Source organism: Dunckerocampus dactyliophorus, chromosome 2 (assembly GCF_027744805.1).
Source record: "Dunckerocampus dactyliophorus isolate RoL2022-P2 chromosome 2, RoL_Ddac_1.1, whole genome shotgun sequence".
NCBI classification, from domain to species: Eukaryota; Metazoa; Chordata; class Actinopteri; order Syngnathiformes; family Syngnathidae; genus Dunckerocampus; species Dunckerocampus dactyliophorus.
In genome coordinates this window covers 42,244,208-42,263,599 of record NC_072820.1, presented here as the reverse complement: position 1 = coordinate 42,263,599, position 19,392 = coordinate 42,244,208, and the positions used below count along the sequence as shown (strand labels likewise).

Below are 19,392 nucleotides of genomic sequence, written 5' to 3'. Positions count from 1 at the left end.
ACCAACAAGGTGTAACCCGCTTAAGTAGACATTCCTCAGATTGGGTGACCCACGTCGACATAACCGAAAATAGTCTTTGCTCGCATACTTACAGAGAATGAGCGATAGTAATTAATGTTTAAATGTAGAACAGTTTGTTTACATCGGTTCCTCCATTTGTACAACATTTCAATGAATGCATTTTGTTAGTTGTGGAAAGGGGGATGGAAGAGCAATTGACAATATGTCAAAGCTTTGAAGGTAAGTGGCAGTTCCTTTCCTGCTGCCACCCCCCCCCCCCACCCCACTCTTGTTTGGTTGCTTTTTTAAAATATTTTGACATATGCACAAATCTGCTTTTGCAAAGACACGCAAATGGTAATGCTGAAGATAACAGTACTATAACACATCAACATAAACGGACCAGTTTTTCACAGAAATGACCCCTTTTAGGTCTCAAATTTTATACAAGTATCAACAAAAGTGTCAACCATGTACTAGTTATGCCGATCGGCTTAAGGGGACACTTTTTAGTAATAAGAAAAACATGATGGACTAGGTAAATTACTAGTCCTAGATAAATTGGTCGATTCAAATGGGGTTCCACTGTATTTACTTCATAATAGTGGCAAGCAACGATCTACTGTACCTGATGGGTTAAGGGTGTCCACCAAGCTCTGCCGCCTTCTCCCATGGTTTATTGGTGGGATGTTGAGGCTGATATTTGTTAGAGTGCTAGTTGCAACACTTCCTCGTCTGGACTCTGCAAGAGCTCTTGCCTGCAGGGTGGGGTAATTCTTAGGCCCAGGAGCGGCAAAGGGCACAGAGTTCCGTTTCATTGCCCTTGATGTGGAAGCTGTTGTCAATGAGAACTGGCCTGGGGTTTGCCATAGGTTAGTAGTTGAGGGTGTACAGCAAAGAGTTTCTAGGTGGAATACTCCAAGAGTTGAATGCAAATCGCTAAATCCTGTCAGATTTGTGTCAGCCATTGCTGACGCTGACGGCAGTGGCAGAGCTAAAGCGACAGCACCTCCGTTATTGTTATGAGAAGAAGACTCCACATCTCTACCTTCCAGACACCGGATGTTAGCCCCTCCTCGCACACTGCCATTGCCAAGATGGTAATGGTAGTGAGGGTGCACCATGTGGTGAACGGACAATGACCCCTGCTTGGAAGACTTCCTCCTTCTCCTCTGGGTTTGCCTTTGCTGGGGTTCTACTGGAGGCGGAGAGGCTGCAATGTTGAGCCCTACTCGACGGGCTAAGAACCTGCAAATGTGGGCCACCTGTCTTGCCCCCTTGTGGATGATGTGAACAAGGTACTTAAGCAGCTCATCATAGCAGGAGCCCGGCTCGGAGAGGGAGGCTAAGGTGCTGGCATTAGACATGAAGCGTACCCTCTGCTCCTTCATCAGCTGACTCTCTCTCTGCTTTGTTTCTGAGAACTGAGTGGCAATGACTACCAGGCATAGATTGATCATGAAGAATGAGCCAATCTAAGAACAGGGAAAAGTTGTTATCCCAACAGTCGTGACAAATAGATGAAAAGAGGACTTTGTGCAATCATCAGGAGGTAGCACTTACGATAATGAGTAGGATGAAGTAGATGAAGTTGTAGAAGGAGTGAGCATCCATCACGAAATACATGATATCCACCCAGCCCTCCAGAGTAATCACCTTAAGGAAAACAAACAATAAAAAGACATTAGACAATGTGAGAAAACAATGCAATCTAAAATTTTAGATATGGATCCAGAGTAAAAAAATATCCAGTCCTTAACGTAATTTCTAGCCAGGGGGTGAAGTTGAAGCCTTAACATATGCCAACAATACAACACAAGTCCTCACTGTCGTACGTTTACATGCAGTCAAATAACCCTATCATAACCGGAATATTAGCAATAACCCGGTTGTGCACGGCCATGTAAACACCAATAACCCTTTTGAAAAACCGGAATATCCTCATATTCCGTTTTTTAAAAACCTGAATATTACCCCTGGGTTACTCCTTTTCTAAACCAAAAATCGTGTCATGTATATGCCTATCGGGATATCCCGATCGAAAGGAACATTAATTTGTGTTCTGCGCATGTTCTATTCGAAAGGAATCTTGTGTCTTTGGCAGGAACTACTTGTAAACATGACAACACACAAAACCCCACACTTTTGGAGCGAGTGGGAAACAAGCCACCTCGTTAGTGTGGCGAAAGACAGGAACATTATGTCTTTTATTGATGGTAGAAAGTACCGCAATAGCGAAATCTATCAGAAGGTGAGCAAGCAGTTACGAGAAGCAGGGTTTGTACGAACGCATCTTCAAAAGTGTCCGGGGGGGTCTGGGGATATATACAGTAGCATGGATGGCACAGCTCCGGCTTCATTTCCTATTTCTTCACGTTCTCGCCTTCCATTAATGAAGAAAGTGACACAGAATAGTGTCAAGTACTGGGAGTGGGTCAGTACCAGCACCAAAACACAAACAAAGGCGTTCATTATCCGCCGTGCCGGTGTTGTCGTTGTCTTTGGAAACAGGAAGAGGAAGCGGAAATTACGCGCATTGCGCCATGACGTTTACCGTGCGTCAAAACATTTACCGTCACGCACGTAAACGGGTTATTCCGAATGTTTTAGAAACCGGAATATTGACCTTAACCCGAATATTGACTGCCTGTAAATGTAGTGACTGTCACAAAATACCAACATGAATAATATTACTGATTATATCTGTCACTGCGAGCATAATACAGTTCATACCAGTACACCATGTTTTCCAAAGAGTGACTTTGTTTAAATGACTGAAATGCATAGTGACAAAGCTTGTTTTTTTGGTAATCTGTGATTGGGTGATCGGGCCACCAAAATCCCTATCAGTTAACATCTAATTACCATTTACACTCAATGAACCTAACATGAACATAAACCGAACCAGCACAATCACTGCCTGAATAAAAGGTTTCAAACCCACAACTTTCCTGCTGTGAGGCAACATTGCTAATCATTCAACCACTGTGATGACCCTCCAAAAATCAAACGGAAAACTAATCCCATGGTTTTCTCTTGCAGTTTCACCACACACAGACAAACTCCAATAACAGTCAGACCAGTGGGAGAACTAATCCCCAATCTGGCTTTTGTCCTCCATGACACTCACAGCCTGACAGAAATATATGAAAACAGACAAAAGCTTTGCAGATGATGTGGAGATAGCTAACAAATGGTGTGGAAAATTGAGGCTGTATGATTATGCGGCGGATGTGATGTCCTTTTAATCGTGTAAAGCCATATTTCTATGACATACCAGCTGCTGCATGGCAATTAGCATCCCTTTTTTCACCTCTTTGTTTCAATCCGGTTTGCCATCATGCTTGATTCAAACATTATTATGTTTGCCTTTGAGTAAAACCTGTAGAGTATTATTCAACTAGCCTTACCTGAAAAATGGCAATCCAGGCATAGCAGATGTTGTCAAAGTTGATAGCCCCTTTGAAGGGGTTAACCAAACCAGCAGAGCAGTTGGTGTAGTACTGGTTCCAGTTGACACAGGTAGTGTTATCAGTGCTGTTGTACGAGTACATGTCGAGATTGCATTGCAGGCCCGCCTCGTCATAGAGCTTGGGCACTGAGCCGCAGTCCCTCATGCCGTTCTCTCGGGGCTGAGAGCAGATAAAAGGGTTCTCATCGTCGTTTTCGGTGTGGTAGTATTTCTCAAGCTCCACAGACAGAGGACTGGGGAGAAATTAGAGGACATTGCATTTATTAGTGGTGTATACTGTATGTTTCCTCAGAGCAAACATTTTATATTTTTCATCTCGCATGAAAGTCTTGGATGATTAATAAGGACAAAATGATTGGAAACTGTCCAATACTGAGCTGGAACAGAAGAAGCAAGAAAAACAAAATCAAATATAGCATCAAAGTAACACTGGAGGTCATTTGTCTGTGTGAAAAGTTTCATAAGTGTGCGTGGTCTTGCAAAATACTAACTTGACTGTCAGATAAATTTGAAAAAATACACAATTTTTATTTGGTTGATTTTACTCAAGTCTCTTAATAGAACAATTGCCCTTAAAGTATATAATTTTACCTGCCAGTTTCAAAATGTAGCCAACTATCAGTCACTTCATTGAGAAACACCTACACAATGAAATTGGATCTGTTAAATATCTAAACAAGGTGGCCACTACTCAGTATAATGAGCACAATTTTAAAGCACCCCAATGACAAATGCAATAATGAACATTTCTCCGACAGTATTGAGTATTATTAATTAAAAAACAGTCCAGGGAGTCCAGCTGAGTCCAGGGATCTTGGTTGGTGACCACTGCTATATACCAAACCCCAAAATATATCATGTCTTGCCAACATTGACATATAGTACATGCAGCAGACGTCAATTTATTGCAAAATACATGCATCAAAAGCACTTTGACAAGACAATGTGTGCCTGCTTGTCAATCAATAACACACCTTACAGCTTTCTGCACTCTCGCAATGCATTTTTGGGAAATGCTCCATATACAATATAACTGACTACAATTAGGATAACTCAGAGAGTACTACTACCAATATAACATGGGCTGTCTTTATTGTTCCTTCTTCGCTGGACAATACATCACTGTTCTGAGACTTTACATTATTGACTATAGGTCATGACATGGGTTAGCTTATAGGGTCAAGGTTCCCTTCAACACTTCAGTTGATCCGGCTCCCCATAACCCTCGTAGGCCTATTTGCCAACTCATCTGAGTTTATCTCAACCCTATTAAGAAAATAATAATGAACACATAAATCCTTTAACCTTGTGCACATGTCCCCACATGGGATGAAGTCAGTAGGATCAATACGGTGAATAACAGTAAGGCTTTATATGGGTCACACAAACAATGGCTGTTGGTGTTGTGATGTCTCATTTTTACTATTAAAAATATGTGTCTGGTTTACTGGAATATGTCACCAGGGTAAAGCCACCTTGATACTTGCACACATTTTGCCCCGGCAATGGTACGCGATGAGTACATTTGTCATTAACAGGTGTGAAGAATGTTGTTACATTGCCGTCTTTATCAACAATCACGTCTTCAGTCAAGGTAAAAGTGAGATTAAATGTTCAATCATCCCTTTCATCATTCATTTATATTCATTTCAAAGTGCTTTCGGCATGTAAAACTATAATTGTAAAACTATAAAAACGTGTTTTGTGTGGATTTGCATTATGTTTATGGGGAAAATGTATTCAGCTAGAGTCGGGCCTTCTGGAACGGATTAATGATGCCAATACAAGGTTATGTGTGTTTAGGTATATTTTATTTTTTTTTAGTACACTCCCCAAAACCCCTTAATAGAGTGCAGTAGATCCCCACTTTTTGCAAGGGTTATGTTTGGGGACTCCCAACAAAAATGTGTATTTTTGACACATGGCTCGCTCTTCCGCGTCCCTCTAAACACTCCTGCTAGCTTGACCTTTACATTCTCAGACGATTTCAACATTTGTAACAAGAGTGACTGTTGTAATTATTAGATTAGATTCAGCTCCAGAACCCTCCCGCGTCGCTCGTCAATATGTCTCACAAGTTTATTAGACACTAAACACATTAAGTCCTATATTGTATAAGTACTCACCACTAATGATATTGACACACGGCAAATGGAACTTGAGTTACGGTGTAAAAGTTCCATATCACATCACAGCAACTATGGTGTGTTCAAGGCAGCCAGGACATGTATGCTGTACATTTTTCCTGTATTTATCATGCATTTCAAAATTATTAGTGAAATAAGATGAATGAGATGAGTTTTCTGTGGAAAAAAAAACAATTTTTACAGGAAAAAAAAACATGAGTGCTGAATCGCCAACGTGCGGGGATCCACTGTACGTAGGGGAACAAATGAAATAACTGAAATAGGTGAGTATGAAAATACTCACAAAGAGAAGTTATCCTCTACAAAGCAGCGGTTTCTGAGCAGGCCGGCCCAAAGCTGGACTCCCACGATGCCAAATATGAAGAAGACAAAGAAGCAAAGCAGCAGCACGTTACCCAGCATGGGCAGAGTGTCGAGTAGCAGGGTTACCAGGATGCGCATACCTGAGAGGTGACAAAAGGACATGGGTTAGGCTTTGTTCGATTGTTTGTTTTTCTTAGATCTTAGGAGTAAAACTTGCTTTTTAAAAGTGACATCACAAATGAGCACAACGTGTTTTCTTTTAAGACTGAATCTGATCCAGACATACTGTAATAATAGAAAGCTATCAGTTGTGTGTTGTGGATGGCCATGAAAATCTTCTCTGGGATTTGCTTTAAATAAAACATGTGCACATACCGCGGAAACAAAACAATGCACAAAGTCTCCTGCACCTTAAGCACACCTTTTATCGCCACTGTCACATCAGACTGTATGAGGATTTATTTTTTCAGTACACAGTGAGAAACCGTTTGTATTGAATAAAGAGCATTTTGAAAATATACAGTAGATACAGAAAATACCAAACGGAGAGATAGAAGTGACTAAAAAGGGGAGTCCACAATACTGAAGGATATGTGGGTGAGTGATGATGTAAGGAGGACCTCTTAACTGCGTAGTCTTTCACAGACCCTTGTACTTACAGACACAAACACCATACACACATTGAACAGCATCCCCAACCAGCGATCGTGCTGAGATGTTAAGAAGCTGCTTAGCCACACCTGACTTAAGGTGTTCTCACGCTAGGCCAATTGTTTGGCTAGTGTGAGTGCACTGATCCGCGTCCAAGCACATCACACTTCCCCCCTCCTCTGGCATGATTGGAAGAGATGGGTCATGCACACAACATAGCCAAGTCATAGAATGAGACTAAGCCCAAGTTCTTCATGATAACAAACACAATTCGGTCCGACCCCAGGGTGGGAACCAACTGGGTTCTTTAATTATTTCAACTGTGAAATACCGACCGTCATTTCCGGACTATAAAGTAGATCAGAAGCCACACCCACTAAATTTAAAGAAAAACAAAAGATTTGTACATATATAGGCCGCACCGGTCTATAAGCCGCAGGTGTCCACGTCATAGCATGGGATATTTAATACATAGAAAGATGTTAACTCTAATATTTTTTAACTTTTCATGAAATAAATGCTTTTTTTCCAAACAGGGCCCAACAGTGTGTGTAATACGTCTAGTTAAACAGTAGCCTACCAGAAACATCATTCATCGCTGTCCTCCTCCTCTTCCTGGGAAATAAAACCACTAAAGTCGACTTCTTCAGTGTCGGAGGGAAAAGTCCTACAATTCCCTTGCCACACATACCAGCAGTCTCTCTTCCTCTTTCGTTGTCGCTCTCAGAGCCACCCGCCCAGAGGCAAATCAGCCCCCGAGCCCATGCTGTCCTCCCCGGCACGCAGCAGTCCAGCCCCCTGAAACCCGCCGGTGACAGTGGACCTCCCGACCCTGCTCCACGCTGCAAAGATCCACCGGCACACCCGAGTAAAAGTCGCTAGATCAATTGCCTTCAACCTGAAAGCCACATCACATGCACCTCTTCATGCACTCTCATGCAAAGTTACTGTTCCGAAGCACACAAGATGTCACGAGACCAGAACGCAATCACAAACTACCTGCGGGGTTCAGACCGTGATGAAAAAAGTAGTGGCTTATACACAGGAAATTACAGTATGTGAGTCAAAAAGTCAGTTTAACAATTTCTTCTATTTGTAGTCAAGCAATTGCAATGCCAGTACTGGTGGTCAGCCACCAAGCCAAGGTCCGGGGTCCAAGCCATCTCGAAAGTACAACTGAGTTCCTCTACCTCATAAGCCTCTGCGGAGGCCCAATGATCAGGAAACGTCTCGTTAACTGTTTGTTAGTTTATTGTTCTCATCTGGTTTCAACAAGTATTGGTCAGGTGGCGGAGCATCTCAGGCAGAAGACTGGAGGGTGACTCATAAAGTTTGTGTGTGTGCGTTTGTGTGCATGTGTGTGTATGTGTGTGTGTGATAATACTGTGCAGTTGTGCCAAGTTGAAAGGTCTTGGGATCACATGTTATCTGTCTGTTATGAACAAGCTCAAATATGTTGCATTACTTATGAAAAACAGAGTGGAACATATTCCATTCCTAACAACTCAAAATGGAGACTCAAAGTAATCCAAAAGTCACCCAGGACTACATTCATGCACGTAATAGAGAAGTATCATTTATTTGTGATTGCTCCTCCATCATACACTTTTTTGCAACCATGTACGCGTAAATAATCACAGCCGCCATCGTGCACAATAAATATAATCAGAATGGCTCAAAATAAGACTGGAAATAATCCACACAGTAAGATAAATTGCAGCAAATTACAGCAGAAGTGATAGGACACTAAGAAGGCTGTAGCACCAATGTTCAGTTTGAGCGCATGCCAGCGGGGGTGAAGAGAGGGGGAATTCCACCCAAGTCCAGCATGGTATGAATGGTCTAGATCAGGGGTCACCACCAGGTAGCCCCCCACGACCACATGAGGTGCCCGCAAGCCTGCTTTTCATTCAGGTTTTCAGTTAATAATGTGAGAATTCTAGAAAGAAATGCATTCTGAAATACAAAATGTGAGTTGTGGACACCAGCATTTTGTTCATGTTCTGGTAAAACAAGCATTTAAAATAAGCTCTGAAAATAAATGTTACAAAAATGAGTAGCTCTTGGCCATTTTCATTTTGTAAAAGTAGCTCTCACAAGGAAAAACGTTGATGACCCCTGGTCTAGATGATTGCCATGAGAGACGACCGGAGAGACCACTGGTGCCAACTGTCAAGTTCTTTTGGGCTAAAGCCAGCCTGCACTTGAAAAGGCTGAGAAGATCGTCGAGGACGCTTTATCAACTCAACTCCAGTAGATTTTCTGGAGTTTTATTTCACATTTTTACTATTTACAGTAGCCTGTCAGGTTAGGTTGCTAACCAGTGGTCTCGCTCTTCTCTCGTTACAATCCTTAAAGTCGTGGTGTCTCTTCGTTGCCCACTAAACGTATCAATTATTTCCTCTGTACAACCACCTAGCATCACATAATGCATGTCTTAGGTATGTCACATCAGTATCAAACAGGTATCAGAGATTTGAAAGACATGCACTTTTATCACCATAATTAGCAAGAATTGTCACACTCTTTGGTGAAGACAAGTACAGTCATGTGATGCTTCTTTTTTGACAAAACATTCTCAAATCAGGCAAATTCGACAGAACAGTGAGTACTCCCTTAGTGACTTGGGTTTGGGTTAAATATTACAATAAAACAAACTGCTAAAATGGTCATAATATAATAAGTCATAATATTAACCGTGTGGAAAATACAATGTACAAAAACTAATTTGAATTGGAACATGCCGTGGAAACTAAATGTCAGACAAAAAGAGTGCCATGTGCTTATTTTTTTTCTTTTTCTTATGATGAACGAGCGCACTCAGTGGTTATCTGGTACATCCAGATCAATTCGGATTGATTTTGACCATGATCACAGCATGGGCAGAGCAGCTAAGTGCTTTTTGAGACTTGAATTTTCATCACAATGATTGTGGTTTGGAATTCTTCAACGGGATGAGGGATCAAACCTTTGCATGCATTGGGAAGCTGGAGTACATCTGCTGTTTTTTAAATTTGAGACACTATAGTAGACAAATGGAGAGAAAAAAATGTTAAAGGCAACATTTATCGATGTACAGTCGTCCCTCGCTCCATCATGATTCGCCTTTCGCGGCTTTGCTGTTACTCAGATTTTTTTTGGCGCAATTTTGTATGCTTTTTTTTTTTACAGCGTATGAACGTGCATTTGTTCTGCGTCCTCATTAGCTAAGGGAGAACCTCCACATTGTGTTCTGTGTCCTGATTGGCTGTAGACCATGGCCAATTAATCTCCTTCGTGCTTCGTGTTCGCTCGCTCGCTGCCCGTGTGACTCTGAAGTGCTGTATGTTTGCAAGTTTTCTCCCCGACAAAACCCACAATGTCGTCTAAACCTTCTGCACCCAAAAGGCAGAGGAAGATGCTAACTATCGCACAAAGAGTTGGACTTCTGGACATGCCGAAGGAAGGTAGAAGTTACGCGGCTGTAGGTCGCCATTACGGAATAAATTAATCTTCGGTTCATGACATAAATGACATGGAAAATAGCATAAGAATGACAGCAGCATTATGTTTTAACAAGGATGCAAAAACGCTACAGCGGAGTGGCGCCAGGACAAACAGGCATGGTCAGAGGAACTGTGAAATATGCGTGCGTCACTATTAATAATTTCCTTATGTGTGTAACCTCGGAGGTTGATCATTAACATTCAAACGAAGGTTTGAACTTTGAGAGTGTTTAAACAAGAGAGAAGTGTGAGAAAATGTTAATGCCTGTGGTGAGCGGGTTTTACAGCCTTAAAAAGTATATAATCATTTTTTTTTAAAAAAGGTAAATGGTAAATAGTCATTTCACTTGTGTATCTCTAATCGCAGACTGTTTTGGGAAACGAACCCCCGCGATGGGGAGGACCTGTAGTGTTCTAATGGTGTGAGAGGGGTCAAAGTTTGAGGTGAACCCCTCCGAGGGAAGGCACTGCAGCTTGACAAAAATAGAGAGCAAAAAACAAAACATTTAGTCTAACTTTCGTTATTGGGATAATGGATTGATTTTTAGTCCTTCTGCTTATTTTGTCAGACTCACTGTGATATGTTAAAGTTTATTTTAAACCTGTTTATTTATTTTAGCAGGTACATTTTCAGGTACATTTGAGCTGTCTAATGTGAGGGGAGGTTCATTGTCCCCATCAACCTTTGTCTACAGGCCGTTAACGGTACCTTAGCTTTACATAGACAAGACAGGAAATGCATGGTTATAGAAGCCCACCAAACATCCCGTATTCACAAAGCTTCTCAGAGTCCCCTCAGAAAGCTCCTAACTTAGCCTAAAAATTCCTAAAAGTCTTAGCTTAAGAGCGATTAACAAAGTTCCTGAGAGCAACACTGAGCAAGGAAGGGACAGCAACTTTATCTTAGTGAGGAGGTGTGGTTAACCCCGTTGCTAGGTATGACGTAGTCTTCTAAGAGCTGTGATTGGTTGTTACAAAAAGGGGGAAAGACCAAAAAAGAAAGAACAAATGCACTCCGCGCTCCTCATAATGAATGGGCAGCGAAATCAATTATCACTTATAACTTGGACTGTATTAAGAAAGGTATAATCGTGATATTATTTTTATGTCATGATGATGAAACTCTGCAAAATGAATTTAATTATGACTCAGCTTCAAAATATTTGAACGTACCTCATTCGCATGCCCATTATGTTGATATTCTTATTGTTATGTTTACTGTCCATGCTGGTAATTTTACTGCTTAATGTATTTTATATTAATGGTGGACACTTACTCAGCTGTGAGCCATTCCTGTGATCGCTAGCGATACGATATGAGGCTGTGAAAGTGCCTTAATGGTCTGACTGGCCACGCTGCTGACAGACCCAAGTCATCACTTCTGCATTATTGCATTTTACCTGTGGCCGGGTATCGCGACATTGTGATGACTTTCATCTCAGCAGTGATAGCGTTACCACGCTGGGTGGGACTAGTAAGCTCATCCCTGATGAGGTCCACCGCAAACATTATCCCTGCACGATCGAGCCGGTGGAGTGTGATTAAATCACTGTCATTTAGCGTACGGAGAATATCTCTCCTTTCCCTCCGTCTTTCTGCCATCTTGTCTGTTTACGCCACTCTTAGGCTTCTTAAAGTCCTCCTCAGCACTCCGAACATTTTGCCACCTAAGGAGTTCTCTTAAGGCCTAAGATGCTTTGTGATTAACTTTTATCTTAGCAAGTAAAAATTCTAAGAAAAATCTTACAATCCGAGGAATTCTAAGATTTTAAGTGACGTCACAAAAAGCTATTTTTAGCATTAGGATATACGCGCCCTGCATTTTTGCAGGCATTTTCATATACAGCACAAGGAGAAGCTGCTGCCGAGGTAAAGTTGGTGAAATTCACAATTTAGCCCAGTTTTAAATAGCCAGCGAGCTAAAATATACTTTTACAAACATAAGAAATGTCTTGCATGAGCGCTTTGTTTTCTGTATTAGTCGTAATGTGATTGTGCAGGTGCACCGAATGTTTTGGGTAAAGTTGTATGATTCATTAATTCATTGCACACACATGAATATCAACAATAGGGGTGTCTTAGAATACTTGACTATTCGGAGGAGTCTGATTCGACTATCAACCTCACCGTCGAATCCTATGAAAATGTCATGTGGCCAAGATTGTACCATTCCGACTACAGGGGGGTGCCCGCGGCTGCTGCTGAGCATACATTTTTACATCGAATGTCGTTGTTTTTGTTGTAAATAGCAAATTGATGGATACAAAATCTGCCTAATTTTTATTAATAAATAACTGAAAATGACATTTATCTTTAACTTTACCTACACAGTCATCCTTCGCCACACCACTCTTCCAATTTATCACATAAAAAAAACATGAATTAATAAATTATGATATTTAGTGGTTGAGTATGCCCTATTAATAGTCCAAAAATCTACATATTGAAGAGAATTTTACATATTTTTTGTCTAAATTAATCATTTTAAAGCTAAAAATGGCTAAATAAAATACAAATATAGTCCATTAAGAGCACGCACACAAAGATGCTGTGAATAACATGCAGTATTCTACACTGGTCACTAGGTGTCAGTGGGATCACCAGAAATGACCGGAGCAACAGGCTTTTATTGCAGGTTTGAATTATCTCACAACAGGCACAGAAATCCCGAATAAAAACACAGGCTACCATCCCGGTTGTAACAAACGCCAAGCTAAAACTCAACTCTGAACCCCCAACGTCATTTGTAGGGATCCCCATTAGCTGTGCTCTAAAAAAAAAGACGACCATTACTCGCCAATGCACAAAACCTAACAAATCAGATTTCACAATGAAAATCTTAGTAGGAGACAGCCCTAATCATCAAAAAATCCCCTCCAAACAGAGTGGCATGCACATTCCAAGCGATCCGCATTTCATTTTTGATAACTATAATTTCCTCGTCCACCTGTGCGCCTCCGACCTCGCTGCGGGTGGCCGCTGTGCTGAAACGCGGCAAGCAGGCAGGTGGCTCTGTAAGATCAGGGAACTGTCTGTTAGAAAGAAAATGAGGTTTGCTTACTCGGCTCTCCTGACTGGCCAGGTTCAGCTCTAGTCAGGTCTGTAATCTTTGTATTTTGAAGCTAATGGCCTGTCTGAGTCCAGAGCCAGTGTACACCTGCGTCTCTCCTCATTTGAGCCAAATCAAAGGCAACTAGCTCGATATCAGCAGTTGCCCAGGAAAGAAAATGAGCCAGAAAATGGGTATGTGCTTTTGTTTTGGCCTTTATTATGAACTAAAAACAAAACATATGAAAAAAGTAAGTTGACGGAGTAAACAAAAAGTGACGCTTGAGTTTCCGGTTGGACTCGGCTTTTTCCGTCATACACTTGTTTTTTGCAACCATGTAAGTGTATGTGGCTAACACGTTAGCAGCGTGTCATATACATTTAATAGAAAGAAACAATGAAACCCTGTGTAAAGGATGCATCCATCCATCCATTTTCTTCCGCATATCTGGGTCCGCGTCGCGGGGGCAGCAGCCTTAGTAGGGAAGTCCAGACTTCCCAGTATCCGGCCACCTCTTCCGGTTCCACCGGGAGGACACTAAGGCGTTCCCAGACCAGGTGTAATCTAATCTAATGTGAGACATGATCCCTCCAGCGTGTCCTAGGTCTGCTCAGGGGCTTCCTCCTGTCTGGGCATGCCTCAAACACCTCACTAGGGATGCGTCCTTGAGGCATTAGATGCCAAAGCCACCTCAACTGGCTCCTCTCTATGTGAAGGAGAAGTGGCTCTGCTCTCAGCTCCTCCTGGATGACCAAGTCCCTCACCAAATCACTTAGGGTGAATGCAGCCATCCTATGAAGGAAACTCATTTTGGTTGCTTGTATCCACGACGTCGTTCTTCGGTCACAACCTAAAGCTCACGACCATAGGTGAGGGTGGTGTAAAATGTTTTAAATGTATTTAATCTGATTAACCTGTAGCTCCATTTGTAATTCAACAACTCAGACAACAACCATTCATTTGCCACATTCTGCTACCCAAATCATCTCAGTGTAAACATAATGTGCATCACATGAGCTCAACAAAGACGGAAGAATCATGTTTTATCAGCACAACTCACATGTGTGCAGAGCAAACCTGCAATCCCCAGCCTATTTGGAAAGGAAAACATGCATTTTAAGCATTAGGATTGAAAGTGTAACTGCTTAATCTTTCCTTCAGCAACAGAATACCACTTGCATGCTAACAGTGTGGGGGAGCGGGATACTTTGCACAGTGCAGATTGAAAATCTTTCAACAGCTTACAAAAGGAAAGCATTACACTGAATTTCTTTGCTTTCATCCACTGGCAGTAGTCTCATGTCTCCCCTCAAACACAAAGTCCAACTCTCCGTGTCTTCAAAGGGACCTTCTTGTCAGCAACACAACTAAAGTCAAAAGCTGACTAAGACCTCCCGTGAAAACCGACTATATTAGGTTGTTCTTGCTAGATCTTTAATTACAGCAAAGAGAAGCTCACAATGTGGCCACAGGCGGAAGGCGAGAACACACTCGGAGCTGGAAGCTGGGAGGTCGATGATGATGTTGTCTTCGGGGGATTATATGGAAGGAAGTCAATGTGCATGAAGCAATTCTACACGTGTACTGTCCAGAAAGATGAATCACTATATTGCTGGAGAGTAATAACAGCTTGATGCATTCTAGGGTGAGCATGCAGGCAAATATATGCATGGTTCTGATTGATGAGGCTTTAGGCAAAGGGCAGACATTGTGTCCAAACAATGAAGAAAGGCTATTGTGGGCTCAGGATTATAAACACAAAGGCGTGTGATTGTGTCCAGATATAATCATCTCTTGTCGATGGACACCAGATCATCAATCAGTACTGCTCAGGTCACCATTAACCTCCCCTCTGAGGCAAAGTGTTTCCCTTCATCAATTAGCCAGCCATTAATCCGTTCCTTGTGGAACTGCTCTTTAAGTCTCCTTCCCTATCGGATTAAGGTGAATTTTCAGTAAAAAGACTGCATTATTTAAAAATGGAAATGAGTAGCCTTGTATTTGAGAAGAACAGCTTAAAAGTGGATGGCGGATTAAGTATCACTTCAGGAAATAAAACACAATTATTCAGTGGAGATAAGTCAAAATTCAGGTACGGGTTGGGGGATGACAAAATGTGCAAAGCTTCTTTTACAAACAATGACCTACAGAGTACAATTGAACTTCAATTGAAGTTTCAAAATATGCCCCGGAAGCCAAGCAAAATGCGGATCTTTGTTGCTTTCTTTTTCTAAAAGTGTGGTGGATTGACATGTGCTGGAGAATAGCTACACGACTGAAGTGAGCTCCATTCATTAGAACATCACAATGAGGTGTTGAGATGGTGAACTATCGGAATGTATCGATCAGCCGTGTCAGAAATCAAGGTCATGATGCAGTCGTCCCTCATTTATAGCGGTTCATTTGTTCCAGACTCGACCACAGTAAGTCGAATAAATACAAACACGAGCACTCAACACAAACATCAAGTCATAAGACCTCACATTTATGCATTCACGCACAGACAGCACCAGCATTTGGGAATAACGGTGAAGTGAAAGAAGAACAGGAGAAACTTGCACTTTGTCTCGGAGCACGCAACTATGCCACGTTCAATGACCTGCCAGCAAAGTGGGAATAAATGTAAATGACATAATGAAACAAAACGACTTAAACATGCAAAATGAGCTTTCTAACAGTATATTATTTTTTCAATAAAATAATTGGAAATTATTTCCATAATTGATATACATTCATGTACCATTCACATTCATCCATCCATCTTCTACCGCTTATCCGAGATCGGGTCGCGGGGGCAGCAGCCTAAGCAGGGAGGCCCAGGTTTTCCTCTCCCCAGCCACTTCGTCCAGCTCCTCCCGGCGGATCCTGAGGCGTTCCCAGGCCAGTTGGGAAACATAGTCTCTCCAACGTGTCGTCCCCGAGGCCTTCTACCAGTCGAACATGCCCTGAACACCTCCCCAGGGAGGCGTCCGGGAGGCATCCTGACCAGATGCCCAAGCCACCTTATCTGGCTCCTCTCAATGCGGAGGAGTAGCGGTTCTAGTCCGAATCTCTCCCGGATGACAGTGCTTCTCACCTTATATTATATTCACATTCAATGTACAGTAGTTATTTACATAACTATTTTGAAAAATGTGTCTTTTTTTGCTCCAAGTTTTCCGTGGCCCGGTTCGTTCCCGCCCATTGATCGGTGGGGACCCCTGTACTAAATGACACACATTGCCATGGCGAACTGCAGGACAATGTGGAGGCAAAATTCATGCAGGTGTCAAGGTGGCATTGCGCCAATATTTACACAGTACTGGAGAGGATTTTCTTTTTGATGGAAGTTTACAAAAATACGGGAATGGAAAGACACGGGGAAAAAAGGGCAAAATATGTGAATTTTCCCGGGGAAAGCAGGAGGGTTGAAAGGTATGATCTAGATGTGGCTTGTGATAAGTCCAGGGTGTACAGCCGTCCCTCGTTATTGCGGTTAATTGGTTCCAGAGGCAAACACGGTAAGTGAATTTCTGAAAAGTAGGATTCAATGTTAATAAACGGGATATTTTTGTAATTAGAGCATAGAAAAACTGTTTATAACTTTTTAAATACATTTTTTTTTACCATTATTAAAGCTCTGCAGACATAAAATATTACCCCATAGTCACCTTTACACTTGAATTATTCTTTGTGTTTGTGCAACTCTTAAGCGCAGGCTACGGGAACCCTGCAGGGACACAAGAGACGGCCGTCGCTTTAAGCATAGCATGCTACCAAGCTAACTAGTTAGCCTCCAATTCATGTATTCTAAACTTAAGGATGGGTTTCAAACAGAGTGGGGAAGAAGGACAAAGTAAGGAGTCAAAAACTTCCACACAGAATGGGAGGAGAGCTTCTTTTCACTATGCGATGTCGGCCATGCCACGGCTGACTACATGAAGGTTAAGGTAATGTAATACTGTATAAGGTAATGTCTCATCAATGTAACATTACTGACGCCTCATGACCTGAATACTACTACTTACCTAATAATAGGATAATAGGTCTTAGTCAACCACAAAACAGCGACCATTTATTATTTAATTAATTTTTGAATAACCATGATAGAGTGAGGGAGTGATGTTCGAACCACGAGGGACGACTGTAGTGTGCTGCAAGTTCAAGCAAGGACTCTGAAAAGGACTCCAGTTGACCTCCAAATGCACGTTAATAGCTTTTTACATTATACATCCGCTGAGGTGCTGAGTAGCTCTGTCAAGGGTGCATCATTTGTTGTATATCACCTGACTGCCCATATACAGTATATATGGTATTAGATTTAATGGGCTACACCTGCGCTTGTAATTGACATGCAGCTTTGGCGGTTTGCTTTATGCTTGTCTAACATTGATTATTACACATGCCATTTACTTTTATAGCATTTACAATGCCTGTTTATCCACATGTACTCGGGACAGCCTATTGATGGGTGCTGTCTGGGTGTTTGCTCTTACATTGGATACAGACTTTGCAGTTTATGTGCGCGTATACAGTGGAATCTGCTTAAGTCAACATCCCTCGAATTGGCTGACTCATGCCAACATAACCAAAAATAGCTTTGACCACATTACGTACCTGCGCAAATCTTTCTGATTTGCGAACAATCTAAAAAAATATTAATGAGTGCATTATGTTAGACATTGTGGTAGAATCCAAGTTAATACTGCCATGTTTGGTTTTTTTCTGAAGCTTACTATGTGTCACCATGTGTATAATTAGTGAGGGCAAGACTTTTTTTGCTGTTATATCTGAGAGTGGGAGATAAAATAGACAGCGCAGCCTGATTCCAACTGACTCCACCAGATCTTGGTCCGATTAAGCACACTAAGATCATGGATCTGCAGCAACTGCATAATGTCATCATGGAGCCACAGTCCCCAGTACCTTCTGTAAAGGCTCATTATAAGTCAAACACTATCCATTGGGCGACAGTGCTCGTCCTCTTATTTGTTCGGATTTACAATTCATTTTCCCAAAAGAAAGAATGGAAATTGAATGGAAATACTGTAATCTGTCACCACCATGCCACCATTTTGTAACAAAGAAACTATCTATTGTTATACACAAGTTAAAGTGACTGTATGCAGCGGGTTCGCCCAGCTGCCTAAAGGGCGGCAACTCTCAAATGTACTGCTAGTATTACATCCCGCCTCTTTCTGCTTTAATTAACACATGCACATAACGCATGCACATGCGCTAGTTATGTTAGTTGTCAGCGTATGATAGCAATTTGTCAAAGTTTTGCTACTAATGTTAGCAATCATTGAATGCATAGCCTATTGTAACAACATGAGTGTAAATTGTTGCTTTGGTGTGTGTGTACACACCACGGACATGTGCGTAACCACCAGCAGCCGTGGTTGGCAGCCACTAATGTTATTTTATTCGGGCCGAACAAAATTTTACGACTACTTTTATGCAGTTTAATTGGTAACTGTGAAAAATACAATTCTTTTGTACAATCTCTTATTTTAAATCACTAATGGTAACATATGCTAGCTGGCAGCAGTGTTGTAATATTTTTCGGTATCAAAACTCCACTTGGGTACAGTCGCTTTAAGCACTGGTAACTGAAAAGCTTAAAAACAACAAGAGTGTGCATGGTGAGGTTGGACAAAAGTATTGTTGTGCTAAACTCTGAAAAGGACAACCTCAGGCTTTGTCCTTTTTAGTGTTTTTCATAAGTGAGAAAACTGCTCAGTGAAAAACTGCCTGCATCAATACCATAAATCTCCTCTTACACGCAAGGAAATGAATTCATTCGGCATCCGGAGTGCCCATGTATTTAAATTGGGTAAGTGCACCTCAAAATAGCTCAAGCTCAACAAACATCTCCCCTCAGATTTATGATGGAAGCTTCTTCAGGGTCCTTGATTAGACTGCTGAAGGGACAACAGCAGGACAGAGGACGAATATCAGCCTCAGCAAACACACATGAATGCCATTTTCCGAACAGGGCTAGACCACTATTTCACACATTAATAACATTATTGGTGATGAAAATGAGGAATGGTTGAATGCGTCATGACAAAGTGTGTGTGTGTGTGTACTGCATGCGTATTGATTCATGAGTGGCTGTGAATGACTCTGAAAACTATGAGAAAAAAGAGGGATGACAATGTAGAAAAGCTTTGTGATTGTTTACTGCAAACACACACACACATCAGGTGGGACTGCATTGGTCGCTCATAAAAGTACAGCCTGTATTGAAATAAAAATGTACAGTCAGGGCCCCAGACTGCGATTAAATGGTTGCATTTTGCG

The 19,392-nt window shown here is 41.7% G+C and overlaps 1 protein-coding gene across 14 annotated transcripts in view; it reads right to left on the bottom strand.

Annotated features, from left to right (window-relative positions):
- cacna1g (calcium channel, voltage-dependent, T type, alpha 1G subunit) overlaps positions 1-19,392 on the bottom strand; it is a 291,002-nt gene that overhangs the window by 125,193 nt on the left and 146,417 nt on the right. For all 14 annotated transcript variants that reach the window (XM_054766574.1, XM_054766569.1, XM_054766571.1 and 11 more), the window contains exons 6-9: positions 5,903-6,062; positions 3,411-3,705; positions 1,564-1,656; positions 629-1,475 (exon numbers count right to left, since the gene is read on the bottom strand). In XM_054766574.1, coding sequence (XP_054622549.1) covers positions 629-1,475; positions 1,564-1,656; positions 3,411-3,705; positions 5,903-6,062 — 1,395 coding nt within the window. The remainder of the gene's footprint in view (positions 1-628; positions 1,476-1,563; positions 1,657-3,410; positions 3,706-5,902; positions 6,063-19,392) is intronic.